Below are 17,910 nucleotides of genomic sequence, written 5' to 3'. Positions count from 1 at the left end.
ACCTACCAGCAAAGCGGGATGAAAGGTCAGGAAGTCAAAGCACCTCGGTCCCCAAAACGGAGTCCCTGGTAGCACTGAAATGACAGAGACATTTCATCCTCCTCGATCTCGGGGCAAGGCTTCTGAGGCGTGCACCAGGGCTGTCCAGGACCCCTCCCGGCAAGCGCCTCAGCCCACCGACCCCAGAGGGCACAGGAGGTCCAGGGCCAGGCTGTGGAGGCGCTCCTGGGGGGATGTTATCCCCTACACCCTGAACGACACCCTTATCACGGCCTTCACCACGACACGATGATCATCTGCAAGTGTGTACCCAGGAGCACGAGGACAGAGACAGGATCTTACTCGTGTTTCTACAGAAAAACTGCACGGTGCCAGGACAAAATCAATGTGCCCCCACCTGACACAAGATAAATTTCACCCAGAAAATACAATTTTTCCAAGTGTGGGTTTATTTCAAAATTGTAAAGATTTATATATTATTTTTTATTACATATAATAAGCAGTTCTTAGTTTAAAGTAAAAACTTTCACATTTAAAAATTAAAAAAAAGAAAAATGTAGGCATTTTTAAAGAGCCAAAAAAGCTTGGAGCATAGGTTTATCCTTAAATATTCACATCTTAAATGCTACTTAGAAAGGATTAAAAAACTCACTAAAAATCATTTACAGCGGCAATGATTAAAAACGCCTTATTTGGGGGAAGAACACGTTAATGACACGTAATGACTTTCACGTTACATTTAACAGTTGAATCAAACCAGTACACAGAATGGTCTTCACCTGTCGAAGCAGCTGTTTGGGGAAGTGAACCGAACAGCGACTCTCCAATGCTTTCTTCGAAGAGTCACTGATTTTCAGCTTAAGAGAGAAGAACAGCATTTAATTACAGCATCCCTGGTGGGAAAAAAAAAGAGAGAACAATGTAACAATCGGCCTTAAATAAGATGATGTTGGAGAAAACATTCCTGCCAAGAGACAAACGCACGGTCACCTCTTTACACCCGGAGCCGCTAAACATTCCCTAACAAAAACTCTGCTGGGCATCGCCTGAACTCAGGAACCGAATCTTGAAAATAATGTTTCAGGGTCCATCAACTTTTGTTACTCTTTCCTAGCACATATGCTAAACTCAGTATAAAGAAACAAGTGCAAACATCAAAAATAACCTAACAAAAGAATATTTAAAGAGAAATAATGAAGTGGATTTTAAAAAGCAGAATGTCTATAACGACATCCTCAGAATTCTAAAGAAATATTCACGTTGACTCCCTTTGCCTTTCACACTTTCTTGCCAAAATGGTTTGTTTCAATTATGACTCGTTTTCATTCGCTTGAAGTCACTCTCTGTATACGGATTGTTAAAGCAGGCGCCGAAGAACCAGGAATTCGGAGCACATTCTGTGTGTGGCCCCCAAAGGCAGGGGTGGCGCATGGCTTTGAGCGGCCGCGGCTTCGAGCTCAGGCTCACCGGGCTGGACATCGCTTCTAGGCGACCCTTCCCTGAGCTGAGAGGCGGCACCGCACCTCCCAGCTGGGGTCCTGAGCACAGAGACTCGCCTGCAGTCCCTCGCTGCACAGCCTGCCCACCTGGAGTGGACCGTGCTCTGCTTGTCCTCCTTTAAGCCCTCATCAAGCAGAATCGGCCATTTGAGATGGGGTGAAAACAGAATTTCTACAATCTCCTTCCTTGTTCACATGAGGCATACAATTTTGCTGTTTCCTATGTAACCTGTTTCCAGACTTTACAAGGAAATGAAGCTGTTCCTCAGCAGAGTTTTCTTCTGGACTGGTCAGGTGTAAGACTACGGGGAGTTTTGTTTTTCTTCCACAACTGAATGAGGACGTTTCCCGGGAAGAATGTAACGAGACAGCCATTCCTCTTGACGCAGCAACTGTGTTTCTGCCGGCTTAAAAGCTTCCGTATCCCGTGTCGTCTGCTCACTGCCTCACTTTATCTTTAAGGCAGAATTTGTTTTGCTGGTGTCTCTACATCCCGCGTCCTGAGTGCGTGCGTCATGGAACCATCAGCAATTTCCTACCTGCAAAGGCCCAGGTGGCAAAAACAGCCCCAGCCGCCTGCTGCACGCGTTCCCAGTGGCCTCACTGTATGGCAGACTTCTACTCATCTTACTTAAAAAATAATTTCTTTGGGGGAAAAAAATCAAAGTCCACAAAAAAAACAGCCTTTACATCACATTTTAATGTGCATCTGCTAAATCCGTGTATTTGTGCAGAGACCATTAGAGGACCAGAAGCAGCAGCCTCACCTTGCATATGGGATGTAGGACAGGCTGTACCTGCAAGAAAAGTTCACAGATGTTGAGACCGTCTGCACAGCGTTCCTCTGAGAGCCAACGGACCCTACGGCCACACCACAGAAAATACAGCTACAGGATGTTGTGCGGCGATCCTCCCAGTAGGATCCTAGACCCCCAGACAGGCAGGAACAGCATCAACCAGGCACGGATTAAAGATGCAAATGACTGTTGCCCCCCGTCCTGCACTAACCCTCGGGGCCCCTGCTGCCTACTGAAGTCTGAGCTGGGGATACTAGAAATGACCCTGGTTTTGTTTTAGTAAAAACCGTAACATAACTGGGGATAAACTGCATTCTCCCTTAGGGAGTAAGGTCATCAAGTACCACTGAGGCAATAGAAAAACCAACATATTACAGAAAAAGCCACGGAATCTGGCTGAAACCAGCCACGGTTCACGGAAACGAAGCCCACAGGTGCAGAAGTGCATGCGGCCCCCGACAGGGCCCCAGCCATCGGTGGAGGGAGACCAGGGGCCAGAGCGGAGACTGCTCTCAGGGGGACGGAAGACGGCCACTCGGGGGGAATGGGCGCACTCTTGGTGGGAGCAGACAGTGAGCTCTAGTGAGAAGGGGACAGACTCCAGAAAAGCTTGAGTCAGGAAGGACACGGAGGCGTGTGGGGCGGGGCTCATCCAATTCGATCCCCCGTGCACCGGGCCCCCTGACGCAGTGGTACTGGGTGCTTGCCTGAGCAGCACGTGAGCAGGGCGCAGGGGTGCCACGGAGGGCACGTGGAAGGGGGCCGGGGACACGTGCGCAGCAGGATCTACAGCTTCTGCGGCTGACTTCCCAAGCCACCTAAACGTGGATTTTTTTTTTTTTTCAATAAATACTTGGGGAACTTTTTTGTGGGGGATTAGCAACCATTTGGAAAACCTTGCAGATGAACCACGTGGCCTAGGAAGCCCTGAATGAGTTACGAAGCAGGCCTGGTTGAGAATAGAGCACGTAGACAGAGAACACGGGCTGCTCAGCCTGGAGTCACCAGCAGCCTCTCCGTGGGGGGCTCTGGGCAGTCAAAGCTTACACACAGGTGTTGGACGAGGCGGGGGACCAGCCCCTCAGCCCCGAGGTGAACGGCTGACCGTCCTCACTGATGAGTCCAATGGGACTGCGCCATGTGTGACGGGTCCCCCGTTAGCAGAAGGAAATCGACTCTGTAAGTACTCAGCGGTACGGCGCAGAGGAACAGTCACCAACGTCGTCCAGGGCTGCTCCCGGGACAGCCTCCCTTCTAAGGACTCACATGGGCATCGGCATTGCCTACACCCCTCCCCGTTTCTCTCCCACGTACCCAGCAGGCAGCAAGCGCATCACGGTGTAAGCGAGCCGGCCCAGCAGCCCCACCAAGGTGACCCCCACCCCTCCACAGTCCGCCCTCCGGCCTCCGCTGGGTGACCGGCGAGTCCCCAGGGACACAGCACAGATCTCACCCATCTGACCTCGAGGGAGGCCCGGCCTCCAGGGCACAGCCTTCACCCCGGGACAGCCTCCTGATGTCCCCAGGCTCAAAGCCTCGAAGAAACAGCTCATCACCGCTTAGGGAACGTTAACGCTGGCCTCAGGGAGACTTACCAGGTCATGGACAAGAACTGCAGTATGCAGAATAATAAGGCCAGGCCCTTCTTGTGCCACTAGCGACAGCAAAAACAGAGAAAGACAAGTTAAGAGTTTTTAAAAATATTTTTCGCAAGTTCAATGTCTCCCCTTCAAAATGCAGACAATGGCTTCGTTTACTTTAAGTTTTGGTACGACAGTTTTTTGGCGTTTTTTAAGATATTTTTATTTGGGCGCGTGGGTGGCTCCGTTGTTAAGCGTCGGTCTTTGGCTCAGGTCATGATCCTGGGGTCGTGGGATCGAGTCCCGCACGGGTCTCCCTGCTCAGCGGGGAGCCTGCTGCTCCTTCTCCTTCTGACCCTCCCCCTGCTCGAGCTCTCACTTTCTCTCATTCTCTCTCAACTAAATTAATCTTTATTTTAATTAGATTTAATTTAAGTTTAATTAAGTTCAAATTAAAATTAAAATTAAAATTTTAAGATTAAAATTTAATTAAATTTTAAGATTAGAATTTAATTAAATTTTAAAATCTCTGTTTTAAAAATTACCTCGGAGACCCCGAGGTAACTGTGGGGGGGCGCATTAGGCCCGTGTCCAGGTCGGCGGCCCCCCCAGCAACAGCCAGGGCCACTGTCCTCGGCAGGGCTTCCGCGCGCCACTCCTGCTCTCGCTCCTGCAGCTTGTTCCGGAAGCAAAGCTGCGCTACTGCAATCTCCCAGAAGAACGTGAAATGAACAGTTTCTGCGTTAAAGTGGCCTGTCTCTGGGATTCCTCGTCCATTTGTGCTTCTGTGTGTTCACTTCTTTATCGTCCACTGCCTACCAAACAACAGGCGGTTAGACCATCCCCGAGCCCGGCATCAGCGCCGCACACGGGCGCACGAGCTCGGGCTAAGAGCGTTCTTTGGCGCAATCGTTGAGAAATGAGGTAGAAGCGCGGTCACGGGATGCAAGCTTAGTCCTCACATCCCCCGAACTAAAAAGAAAACGAGAACACTTTCGATGGACTAGTCCTAAGACATACGCTGCACTACTCTTCTCTGAGGCGTGTCTCCTGACAGCTCAGAACCACTGCAAATCCCTTCGGGACGCAGACGGGCCGGTAAGTTCCTACAAGGACGACTCAGAGCCCAAGAAGCGAGCGGGACCGGATGCCGCCGTTTCCTGCTAACAAGGAGCTATCGCCCTGCCTCAGGAGGCACAAGGCTAATCTAACTTCTTGTGCCCCCCCCTTTTTTTAAGTGATGTTACATCTTTTTAAAAATTGATGAAGTCATCTCGGCTCCCAGCGTGGGGCTCCAACGCATGACCCCGAGATCAAGCCGACGCTCTTCCAACGGAGCTAGCCAAGGGCCCCCTTTCGCCTCCTCTGGCTCATTTGTTTCGGTTTCTCATTAGTTTCAACATCTTGTGACTCAAAACGCACTCCCGCACCCCAGCATCCGCTGCCTCGGGGCGCGGCGCGGCCAGCGAGCACAGCAGACGGAGAAAACGCCCCCGGCAGGAGCCCCTCGGGGCCTGGGGGCGGCGAGAGGAGCTGGACCTTCCGCCCTAAAAGCGAGTCTGGACTCCCCTGTCCGCTCTGGACAGCAGGGTCACGGCCCAGTCTAGCCACGAAGCGGACGTTCCCGCACACAACCTTGGGGGGTTTTAGACACCACACCCTGAGCTCCCCTGGGACGGCGGCGTGACGACACCGGTGCGGGGCCACAGTTAGCAGAAGCCAGGCCGGGCGGGTGGAACTTACCCAAAGAGCAGCGCACAGGGTCAATATGAAACAGAGCTAGAGGAAAGGAGAGAAAAACGGCAAGTGAGAGCCCTTCCGGGGGCTGACCTGCACTCGCTGGCGCGCGTCACGGAGCGAGGACCGAACCCAGGACACGGCCGCGCCGGCTCTATGGACTCAGGGCCGAGTCCGGGACGTACAGTCTCGGGCTGCAGCGATCCTGGGCAAACTAGCAGCACCGAGTAAATAACCACTGATTAAACCAACAGACGGGATGTTTGAGGATGGAGACCAGCTGCCGGTTTTTCACTTCTTTTAAGTCTTATATAACTAACGTCCCGTGTTCTACCAGCTTCGGGTGTACGGGACAGGGGCTCGACGCTGGCACGCACGACTCGGTGCTCGTCACAACAGCCCGGCTCTTCATCCCTGGACGACGGCTGTTCTGACGAGGGCTGACGTCCCTGTTTAGTGACAGAGTACTGCGACAGGCACTTAGCACAACCGGGAACACCTGGAAAATTCTACTTTATTTAACTTGACATAAGGCATCCACTGTAATGATTTTCACACCAAGATGACACCATCACTCCATGTCCCCGTGTCCCTCAAGGAGGCAGAGGAGTGACAGCAACGGGGACAAGCAGGAGGCTGAGAGGCACAGGCCTGCGTGACATGGCAGGTGTTCAATCAGTCGTCTGCTCTCACCTTCACTTCTCTGCTCTTGAAAATGAGGACGGCGTCCGCCCGCCTGCTCTAGAGCGCGACAGCGGCGAGCGGATCAGAACCTGTCATGGGCCCACGTGGGGGGGACACCGAGAAGACGTGCAAGTGCCAGTCGGCACGTCACTGTCCGACGTGGCACGAGTTACGTCAGCAGCAAACCTGAGCACGCAGGACCCTCGGCTGGAAATGTCATGACTCGGGTCACTACCCCAGTTACGTCCTGTTAACACTTAATGGTCTCTCCTGGGAAACAGTCTGTAGTCCTGAATGTCCGTCCGACAGCCTTCCTGACCATCTGCGTATCTGCGTAGAGAACTAAGTCGGCTTCCAGGAGATCCGGAACAAAGCCCGTCTCCACAAACCCGGAGTAAAATACAAACGTCTCCCCGTCTAACAGCACTGGCTTCGGTAACACACACAAAGCTGAATACTAATATGCTGCTATGCATGTGAATGCAGGAAATTAAAAATAACTGGGAAAATTAGAAAACGGTAGTAAAAAGTGATGAAGCTGAATAAGGCCATGAATGAAGAGTCAGGCCAAAAAGGATTTCTTTTCCTCTGCTGCAGAGGTGGGCGAGCCTCCCACGCGTTAGGGCTGAAACCATTCCCTGACCACACATCTGCCAGCAGTAGCTGTTTCAAAGCCTCCTGGCGTTACAAGGACACATGAGCTGATGCTGACCCCTAAGTTCAAGAGCGTGCTGAAGAGAAATCTTCGAGACACAGACAAGCCCATCAGGAGCCGGGCGCTCACTGGAGAGAGAGAGGGACACCTGCATTCCTTGGCCCACGATACCCAAAGCATCAGCCAAGAACCCAAAATGCGTGACGTGCAAACCTAACCACATGCCCATGCCTGCCCCGGTTCAAACACAGATCCCGAATTTAAGAGCGAGGACCTGACGGCCACGCACGAGACCCTGCAGGTGATGAACGGCATCCTGAAAGGCACGGCTCAGGCCGCGCTGCCGGGACAACAACAGTCACACGGGGAAGGGACAGAAGCCAGACGACAGGCTACTGGATGAAGCCTAGCGTCCCTGAGAGAAGAGACGAACCGCCTCCGGGGAGCCCTGTGTCCCAGCCTCCCCCTCCGAAGAGCACACACGGGCCTCTGTCATGAGGCGTTCTCCGGGGCTGGGAAAGGACCCCCTCCACGTTCAACACTCAGAGCTCCGACGGTAGGTACATGCGGCAAGATGAGCACTGCGCAAGTCAGTCGATGTAAGTAACTCTGGATCCTCGACTCCTGAACACACCGCCCGAGGGCAGGGTCATTACGGGCAGTAAGAGAAATTTCAGAGTAGGCATGTAAGGAAGCAATCATCTGCAAGATGATAACGCAAAAACCCCTTCTCTAAGTTGAATTTTCATCATCTACTTACAAGCATAATAATTGTTGCGAGCAATCTTGTTGTCTCAAACATCTTCTTCAGCTGCTTCACGGGTCCCATTAGAAAGCAGGTACTTAAAAAAGAGAACAAAGTACGTACCATTTGAAACAAACAGGAGAACCAAGGCATGAATCTACTACTTCGGCTACATAAACATAAACCCTTTAAACAAAAGACATCTTACGTTGGTTTACTAATAACAATCTCTCACTACATCAGTTGTATTTTTCCTTAACATTAAAAGGAAACTTTCTTTAAAGCCTTAATACTTTATCTTTTTTTAACGAAGCTCTAGGCCCAACAGGGCTTGAACTCGTGGCCCCCAGATCAAGAGTCACGTGGTCTACCGACGCAGCCAGCCAGAGGCCCCAGAGAGGAGTCTGACCTGGCGTCCTAGGACACACCACGGTCTCTCACAAGGTCTCCCGAGGGGGACTTCAGAGCTCCCGCTCAACGCAATGCCAAGGCCGTCGTCCCGTGCCCACAGGTTGTCCGCTCCCGATCTGAGCCCATTCAGGCACTGGCCCTCCTCACCCCCGCACGCTACTGACCGGAAAAACACTACCTGACCCCCGAATAACGGTCAGCGGGAAGCCCCCAACAGCAACACGACCTAAAACCGCCGAGCTGGGCTCTGCTCCGCTGGGAGGCTGAAGGAGCAGCTCTGCAGGCTGGAGCCCGGAAAGCCCCGAGCTCGGCCTCAGCTCACGCAGGTTCACCTGACTAGCTCTGATCCAGAAAACTCCTGAGGAGACAGAAGACCACCTCCGAAAACTCGGTGTGCACAACCCCAGAACAACTTCCCCAGCAGACGTCAACACACCCAAACTGGGCACGAGATCCTCAGAAGGGGGTTCCCACGTCCCAATCCCACATGCTCCGGGCGGGCTGGCGCCCCTTGCCTCTGATCTCCCCACTCAGCACCACACCCGGGGGACCTCCAGTCCGGCCCCCGCCCTCCGAGACGGTGCTTCCCACGCAGGGACCAGAATGCAGCCCCAGGAGCCGGGGTCTGGAGGACGGTCTGGTAGAGAGCCTGGCGGTCACCTTACGGGGCACATCACGGGGTGGTGACTCACCCTCTCTGGGCCATAACGTGGGGGTGAGAACAGCGCCCACCTCAGACACTGGAGTAGCAGACGGAAGCACTTACAAGTGCCCTGAAGGCTGGCTATTCCCCCCGTTCCCACGCCACGACGCCTCTGGCACACGGCAGGAGTCCACGAGCATTTACCGAACGAACATCGGTCTCGTGGCTCCAGAAGCCGAGCCACTCGGGCGGCGTCTCCTGGAAAGGAAAGCTGGCGCCGGCACAGCAGCCCCGGAGGAGCCGACTTCTGTACGCACCTGGCGAGCGCAGCGAGATTTCCAAAGGTATAAAACACCGCAAACAGCTTTATGCCACCAGGAAGCCACAGCAATCCGGTCCCCTGAAAGTTTTACCATTTTGAAAGTTTTACCATTGTAATAGCATAAAATATAACCATGCCACAGTAAAAATAGTATGATTATACAATAAACTACAGTTTAAGTAAAAATGTACTAGCTGGGTCTCTACTTACATCATTTTAAAGACAGTGAATTGTCACTGTTATTTGCCAAGTAGACTCTTCTGACTGTTTTGCATATGAGTATCCACAACTCCCCCATAACGGAACCTTCCCTACACATGGGCGTGCATCTCACCCTACGTAAAGTAATATTCTTTATACACCGTGAGTTAAAGTTAACACATTTCAATTCCTGGCTCTGCAGCTTTCTACACACATGGATTTTTCTTAAAAAAAAAATTATTTTCATAACCTGTAACCCCCCACCCCCAGCAAATGCTAATTTCGGCATCTCTGTTTTGCCCTCTAGCCCTTTCTTTCCAGTGACCACGTTCCCCGGACATAGTCCAGCAGCAGCCCGGAGCGCAGGCTGCTCGCTGGAGGACACAGGATTAGCTGGGCCGAGAACAGAAGACAGCGGGCGACAGGAGGCTGTAACTCACCAGGACAGAGAAGAAAATGCCGCATACGAAGCAGATGGCGAACCACTTCAGCCTGGTGTTGAAGCTGAGGGATGAGGCGTCCAGGACCTAAGGAAGGAAGGGGAATCAGTGCGCGCCCTCCTGGCGCCGTCCGACTTCGCGACGTCGTGCAGCGGGAGGGCAACACCCGAGCCTGTCCGCGGAATCTGTTTGCTTGTGCCTGCTGCACGTCACTTGAGAAGGCTACGCCCCCTCACCCCCAGGCTGTGAAGGGAGATGTGAGCATGACGTGGGGTGAAGGACGACGGTCTCGGGGCACCGCTGTTCCCTCTGCCGGTGGGACGACAGGTGTGCCCACGGCACCGTGCTCCTGGTTTCAACAGCCCTTACCTGCAGGACAGCAGACACACCCCAACATGGATGAAATGACAGACGTAGGATACATATCATAAAATACTCAACGACTAAAAAAATCAGGGGAAGATGAAACAAGATCACAAGATCAGCAAAATGTGGGGCACTGCTGAGGCTGGGTCCCGGGCGCACAGGGCTCACCACGCCACTGTCCCTACCTGAGGCCGTGCAGGAGAGGCCCCCAAGTACAGAGCCTGAGACAGGGGTTCTGATGCTTGAACTTCTCTGGGCACAAACCCTGAGGGAAGTGAGAGGAGCTGATGGGGAAGGGGAGGGATCATGTGGTTTCAGCTGGTGTTCAGCTCGGGCCTGGGCTGTCAATGCCGCCCTGATGCAGGGGGCCAGCCTTCCGGAACCCACCTCCTGCCAGCTGGCCACGGGCTGTCAGCAGAGTGAGGGTGCCTGCAGGAGGGCATGGCTGTAGACCCTAGGCGGATGCATACACCTGCTTCATGACGGGGACCTGGGCAGCCACTGGTCGTGTCTGCCACCAGACACATAACTTCCATGTATTATAAAAAGCTCACCTAAAACCAACTCAGGAAAGCCCTAGGTACACCCTCAACCATTATTAAAAAAAAAACATATTTTTTTAAATGATCATTTATGCTAGAGCAACAGCATTGTTACATGCAAACTGTAACCAAATTACGTGGGCAGAGTGGAAATCACCGGACACGCCTTCTACAGTAATCCAGACACAGCTGTAGACACACTCAGGTTTCTAATTACACTCAGAACTTATTTCCCAATGAAGCTGAAAAAGTATCAGCAATGGTCATTTCGGAAAACTAGAAATACATATTAAGAAGTTCGTATTTTAAAAAAATAAGTTTATATCAAAACTTAATTTCTAACTTATATTACCACAGATACTTAAAAATAAGATCATGTGCTTAGAATGTATTTCAAGAATAATGAAGCAAAAACAAAATTTCTTTGCAAAGGCTCAAAAATACCTTTTGCTACATTCCTTACCTCAACCAATTAACCTGGCAATCCTTGCGCAGCATGAAAAGTAGATAAAAATAATTAAAGACTGTAAGTACAACAAATATCACTTAATGCATTTTAAGTGTTTTTTAAAATCTGCTTTAACTCACGTTCTCGTTTCCTGCAACGTCACCTATTTAGAGCAAAACTACTGTTCCGTGTTAAACAAAGAACAGACCTGCCTATGAAAATGTCCAAATGTCACGCATTCTGACCAGGAGGAGGGTCCCTGTCGCATCTCCACTCCACGGAGCAGCACGGACCCCAGGGACGGCTCACCGTGCAGGAGCCCGCGGCTGGCGCGCCCACACCAGCCCCCGTGGAAGCCGGACCGGGAACCAGGCAGCGGGAGAGCAGTGACGTGGGAACCAGTTGACAAGTTCAGGTCACCCCACCGTTCCCAAGCTCACTGCCAGTTTTCGAGAGCCAGTTAGTTGATGCTTCTCCTGGACTGTTTACGTCCGTCCTTGTAGGTGTTCCCCCTTATTACCATCTTCCAAGTGATGATCGCCAAAAGGCAACAAGTTATTTCCATTTGTAAAAACGCAATATTCAACCCACAAGCAAATGACTCGCCTTGTGGTCTGCCTGCTGGCCAGGACACAGAAACAAACCACAGATTCCCTAACGCGCGCCGGGAAGAGCGTGCCAGAACGGAGCCCGAGGAGCCCGGACGGGCCGCCCCCTGCAGCAGAAGCATTCGGGTGCGCCTTTCTGGTCCAACCACCGTCAGGAACGAGCCCAGCAAAACCAGCAACTGTGCTGACTTCGTAAAGGTCGTCTCGGAGAAGAAATATGCATGGACGCGGGCACCAAGGACTCATTTGTTATCAAGGCAGAGGCAGTGGGTGCCTGGCTAGGTCCGTCCGTTAAACGTCTGACTTCTGCTTTCGGCTCAGGTCCTGACCTCAGGGTCACAGGATCAAGCCCCACGCCAGGCTCCGCGCTAGTGGGGAGTCTGTTGAGACTCTCTTCCCCTGCCTCGGCCCCTCCCCCTGCTCGCCTGCTCACTTACTCGCTCTCAAAATAAATAAATAAAAATCTTCAAAAGTAACTAGAGGCCACCTGGGTAGCTCAGTTGGTTGAACATCTGCCTTCGGCTCAGGTTATGACCCCACAGGGCCCTGGGATCGAGTCCGCATTAGACTCCCTGCTTAGCGGGGAGCCTGCTGCTTCTCCCTCTGCCTGCCACTCCCCCTGCTTATGCTCTCTCAAATAAATAATAAAATTTTGAAAATAAGTAAGTAAAAATAATTGGAAAAACTAAACAAAGGAAGAGGAAGCAAAAAGAAAGCCTCTGGTCAGCAGGAGAGACCCTGCCCTTCTCCGACACCCTCTCCCTGCTGCAGTGAACGGCACTCCCGGGGAGCCAGAACACGACTGATGAAAAAAAGTATTAGTTAGAAAACATCTCCGCAGCAGCAGCAGCATCACAGACGAGAGCATGACCCCGCGGCCCGGCGGACACTCGCGTCTCTCCTAGTGCTGAAGAAGCCAGGAGAGCTCCCCATCACACAGCGGCGGCTGCCTCGGCGGAGCCTTGCTCCGTGGCCGCCAGCACTTGGATAGCAGGAACGTGGTGAGCCTTCAGCTACCCAACACCACGACGCGGTCCTCCGCCAAGTCCTCGCTCAACGGGACGGCGGCGTCGAGAGAGGTAATGACCGGCGACCAGGAGCTCCGGGAGCAGGTGCGCACAGACGCTCTCCAGCGGGATCGTCGCCCCACCACCTCGGTGCCCGGCTGACTCCGTCTCCTCTGTGACCCGCAGGCCCTCCTCCCTCCCGTCCCCTACTGCTCTCCCTGTCACGTGCCACCTCCGAAGACAGGTCCTACCCCAGATCCTGGCAGAGTCTTGGATGATTCCAACACCCACACGGACAGCCCGGCCCTTCTGCTCCTCGTCCCTCATGTCCACGGGCTCTGCCCTCCACCACACTCCGCGACCCGGGCCACTCACACTCCCCGAAATCACCCCATGCCCAAACTTCGAGCTGCTGCTCTTGGGCCTTGATGTCCCCCTGGTGGCACGCGGATCCAACGGCTCGTGCCTGGACTGCCCTGCGGCCTCGGGGTCCCGCACCCAGGCCGCCGGCCCTTCTCCTCTCCTTTCGGCTGAAACACAAGCTCCATCAACGCAGACCTTTAAAACCCGCTTCTGCTGCATCCACCTGGCACAACGCCACGACTCGAGCCCGCGTCCTCTTCCTCTGGCCGGTCAGGCGGCAGCACGGGGGAGCATAACCAGGTCTTCGCCACCTCCCCACAGGCCCTGACGACACTTGCCTGGCGACCCGCCACGGGGGACCGACCGGCACCGGCAGGCACCCGCCTTCTTCCTCCACAGCCCATGAGCTATTTCAAACCTCCGGGCGTAGCCCTGACAGTCTCTGTGCACGCAGCGTCCCCTCCTCCGCACCGAACACAGACCCCTGATGTAGCCATGCCCACTGCTCCCTTCCAGCAAACCCCCGAGCCCCGCGCAAGCCCCTCTTCCCTTCCTTCCCGCTCATGTCCGCAGAGAGGCTGAGCTCAGTGCGCCCTAGAGCCCAGCCCCCCGACCTTCTCAGAGAACACGCAGTATCCCCTACTCTGCCGTCTCAAGAGTGACCCCCATTCTCTCCCTGAGACTGCTCCCACCAACCTGTCCGCGCGATCACGCCTCTTCCAGCTTAAAGAAAAAGCTCACTTGATTTCAGCCTCGGGCCTCCGCTCACTCATCGCTCAGCAAATACTGCGGTGCTCCTGGGGCCTGTCCTCGGGGCTGAGTCGTCCGGCCCTCCGCGCGCCCTCCTCCCTGACTCAGGCTCCATCAACCTCCCCGACCCTTGGGTGGGGGGCGCCCCTGACAGGAAGCGTACCGCCAACTGGGGCCCAGAGCCCAGGGGAAAAGGACACAGAGGGAAGCCAGCCCTCCCTCGCGTCCAGCCTCTTGCTCCTACGGCCACAGAAAGCATTCCGAGGCACAATGGGCCCTGCCGTTTTGGCCGACTGCTTTTTTTCTCTTCAGATTTTATTTACTTCCTTATTTGAGAGAAAGTGAGAGACCACGAGCGGGCACACAAGCAGGGGGAAGGGCAGAGGGAAAATCACAGGCAGACGCCCTGCGGAGCAGGGAGCCCAACACAGGGCTCGAACCCAACATCCCAGGACCCTAACTTGAGTCTAAGTCAGACGCTTAACAGACTGAGCCACCTGGGCGCCCCCACCCCTCGCTTTAATCGGCTGCTCTGACCCTGACTGCCGGCAGCTGAGGGGGTCGCTGCTGACACAGCTGCGAGGTGGGAAGGTGACTGTCCTCACACCCGTGAATGCCCAATTCTAGCACCTCAGGGGCCATGTGTGCACAGGGAGGACTTCAGCAGGTCCGAGCGTGGAGGGGAGGGCGGGAGGGGCTCCCGAAGCTGGATCTGGAGGCTTGCTAAAGGCCTCTGGGGAGGTGCCTCGAAGAGACAGCCGACAGAAGTGGGGACATCAGAGGGACAGCGCCCTCTCCTCCCGTGACACCAATCTCTCCTCAGGTCACCCGGTTCCTCTCACACTCCAGAAACCGCCTGGTCACCCTTGTCGGGTCGCGGCGAGAAAGAGCACACCCAGGTTAAAGCCCAGTAGGCAAACCTTGAGAGCCAGGTTGGGGCAGCCCAGAAAAGAGAAACAGCTAAGGCGGAGGCAGCTGAGCAGAGCGTGGTTGTCCCAGGGGGACAGGGGTTGAGGCGGGAGGCATGCAGAGGGCTGAGGTGCCTCGAGCAGAGTCTGGACCTTATACCAAGAGCTACGGGAAGCCACGTGACGGATCTAGATCCTTCCACACCCGGCTCCTTCTCTCCCTCCTTCCACCTTCCCAGACATCTCACAAAGAGAGACCCTCCAACTCGCTGTTCTGCCTCTTCCCTGGCCGCCAAGTCCCCAGAGCGGGATGGAGCAGTCCCAGATCTCAGATGCATCTGGCCACCACCGTCTCCCACCTCCCCGGCTGCCCTGAGCCAATCCCGTCCAGTCCTCCAAACCCCACACCATGTGTGTTCTGCCACACCCGTCGGATGTCATCTGAACGCCACCAGCAAGCTCCCTACATCCTCACTCTCTGTCCTGACAGGTCCCCGCCTCCCCTCTCTGCACTCCGGTCGCCCCTGCACTCTCAGAGCGGGGCCGATCTTCTTGGGCCCACGCGTCCTGACCGCTGGGGACAGGAAGTGGCCTAGGTGAACGCCCCCCTCACTGCTGTTTCCCATCCGTTCCTCGGCCCCAGAAATAGCTGCCTCCAGGACCCTGCCATCACACCAGGCCCCCTGTGACTCCCCCTCCCTGCGGTCACCACCATCCCCTAGGTCACCACCTTCACTGCCCCCCTCCCAGATCACACGTCTTGCTCTTGTAAGGGTTTGCGTCCGGCTCCCTCGCATCCCTCCACTCCTGTCTAACTGTTGGTCGTTTCGCCACTGGAGGAAGAAGCCGTCTAAACGGCAAGACTCCTGGTCCCTCACCCTCTGTCCTCCGGCGATCTCCGCACCTGCCACCAACCACCAAGCCCCTTATCTACAGCAAGACATGCGCCACCATCTCAACACCCTCCACGATCTCGGTTTCAGGCATCCCCCTTTCCGACCACCACCTCCTACCCTCCAGCATGCCTAGTTACCCACCCCACCGATGTCATCACACACTCACTCTCCCTCCGCACCCCCGCACCCCTGCTGCCCTCCTATTATCACTCCTGCGTGTATCCTCAACTTCTTTGCCCTCTGCCCCCTCATGTGGTCACCGGGCGGCATCCAAACCCTGGTTAAATCCAACTCTGCCAGCCCTGCCCTGCACTCCTGCTGCCGAGCAGGACCCCCACCTCAAGGTCAGGACCATTACCCACGCGTGGGGCTTTGGGCTGCCAACAGTCCCGCGGCTGCTCCCTGTCCATCCATTCACCTGCCTATTCTCTCAAACTACCTTCGCAGGTCCTTCCTGAACTTCAACGCTCAGCCCCCACCCAAACTTCCAACTGGCAACTTCACGTCCCATTTCAGTGAGGACCGAATCCTCTCGTGCTCCAAGGACAGGATCTGCAGCCGCGTGCTCTCTCCCCTCTCCTCCCACCGGTCCACAGGCCCCGGCCATGCACCTGCCCAAGCATGGCCAGCCCTTCTGGGGTGCAGCCGACCCCCTCTCCGGGGATCTTCCCAACCGCTCCTGGACGGCCCTCCAGCCATGATCCCTCCTCCTGCCTGCACCACCAGCCTCCCGTTTTCTGGGCTACTCTCAACATCCTTCTCCCCTCCGGACTGTGGGCTCAAGAAAAGCGACACTCTCCCCTTCACGTACCCCAGGTTTCGAGCTGCTCCGTGCAACAGAACTTTCTGCAATGAAACGTCCCACTCGTGTCCCGTCCTATGCAGCAACCATGAACACACGTGCCTGCCGGACACCTGAGATGCGGCTGGTGTGACTAAGAAAGGAATTTTGAATCTTACTTTCAATGAGTTGAAAGGGTAAGCAGCCGCATGCGCTACGGACGCTGCCCTGGAGAGCGCGACACAGCGAGTCGGGGAGCTGGGGGGGCCATCTCCGCCCGCACGGACGCCTCTCCCATCCTATTAGTGGACCCTGTGGGACCACGACCACCCGCCCAACCGCTCACCCCGGCCCCGAAAGCAGTTCCCGTCGTGCAGCGCTGGGCCCTCCCAGGCGGCCCAAGAAGCGCTGAGTAAACAGGACCCCGGAGCGGCCGCGAGGAAGGGGCGCGTCAGAGCCCTCCGCAAGGTCGGCGCTCAGCGCTCCGCTCCGGGGCAGCCAGGAAAGCGCCGTCGGCGAGCACACGCCGGCAGGGCTCCGGCCCCGCGGCCGCCCGCGCTTCTCCCGCGGGAGCAAGGACCCTCCGCCGAGCCTCGGGCTCAGGGCACTGAGGCAAAGCTGTTCTGTTCGGCGCGGAATCCTCTACCAGGGGCTCCGTGCGCGAGCAGACTCCGTTCCGTCCCGCTGAGGTCCCTGTCCCGTGACCCCCGCCCCTCCGGCCGCCCGTTTCCGAAAGGCACACAGCCCTGCGGCGCCGCCTTCTCCCCGCGCGCACCCGCGACACGAAGCCCGGACGCCGGCTTCCCGCGGCTGCAGGACGAGGCAGCCGCCACCCGCCGGCGCCGCCCGGCCCCGCTGCAGAGCCCAGCGCAGCGCAGAACCCCCGGGAGAGCCCCGGGGCCCCCGAGGGCCAGGAGGCCGACGCGGGGTGGGGCCGGGGGCTTCTGGGGACCCCACGGAAACCCGGAGCGCCCCAGCGTCCCCCGGGAGGCGGGCACACGGGCGCGAGCTCCGCCCGGCCCCGCCGCGGCCGCTACCTGCGCCGTCAGGCCCTGCTCCTCGTCGTCCTGGCCGCTCAGGACCCGCCGCAGCTTCTCCATGGCGCTGCTCCCCGCCGCACTGGCGGCCCGGCTCGCTGGACCCCCGCGCCCTCGCGGAACCCGGAACCCGGTGCCCCACGTGACCGGACATCCGGGACGCCGCTTCCGGCGCCTCACAGCAGCGCGCGCCTGCGCGTCGGGACCCCGCCGGCCGGGCCGGAGTCTGCGCAGTCAGGCTCTGCGCCGGCGCGCCGCGGGGGTCGGCCTCTGCTTGCTGCGCGGCGTCCTCTGCCCCGGGGTCGGGACGCTCAGCTGATGCCGTAGGATGAACGCAGGTCCCTGGGCGTGGACTCCACGCTCAGTGCCGCAGACTCGGGGCCAGTGGTCCAGACCCGAGCCCCACAGTGCGGCCCCAGCACCCAGTACGGCAGGACCAGCACCCAGTGCTGCAGGACCAGCACCCGATACTGCAGACCCAAGGTCCAGT

General features: G+C 56.1%; 1 protein-coding gene across 1 annotated transcript; it reads right to left on the bottom strand.

The window, feature by feature from the left end:
• Positions 1–426: 426 nt before the first annotated feature.
• On the bottom strand, positions 427–17,550 carry SFT2D1 (SFT2 domain containing 1). Its single transcript, XM_044242488.1, has 8 exons — positions 17,421–17,550; positions 9,715–9,801; positions 9,069–9,151; positions 7,713–7,794; positions 5,620–5,655; positions 3,892–3,950; positions 2,267–2,296; positions 427–893 (listed from the first exon to the last, which is right to left on the bottom strand). The coding sequence occupies exons 1-8, from the start codon at positions 17,481–17,483 to the stop codon at positions 854–856; spliced, it is 480 nt and encodes a 159-aa protein (XP_044098423.1). The 5' UTR covers positions 17,484–17,550; the 3' UTR covers positions 427–853.
• Positions 17,551–17,910: the final 360 nt, after the last annotated feature.

Source organism: Neovison vison, chromosome 1, assembly GCF_020171115.1.
Source record: "Neovison vison isolate M4711 chromosome 1, ASM_NN_V1, whole genome shotgun sequence".
NCBI classification, from domain to species: Eukaryota; Metazoa; Chordata; class Mammalia; order Carnivora; family Mustelidae; genus Neogale; species Neogale vison.
Note: the sequence above shows the minus strand (reverse complement) of the source record. Positions and strands in the feature narration are given on the sequence as shown.

Excerpts from the sequence above, each read along its gene's own strand:
- SFT2D1 (XM_044242488.1), bottom strand. The coding sequence starts at position 17,483 with ATGGAGAAGCTGCGGCGGGTCCTGAGCGGCCAGGACGACGAGGAGCAG. Across the intron at positions 7,795-9,068 it reads AATCTCGCTGCGCTCGCCAG|TACCTGCTTTCTAATGGGAC; the intron begins GTGCGTACAGAA and ends CTCTTTTTTAAG. Across the intron at positions 2,297-3,891 it reads CAGTTCTTGTCCATGACCTG|GTACAGCCTGTCCTACATCC; the intron begins GTAAGTCTCCCT and ends CTTTTCTTGCAG.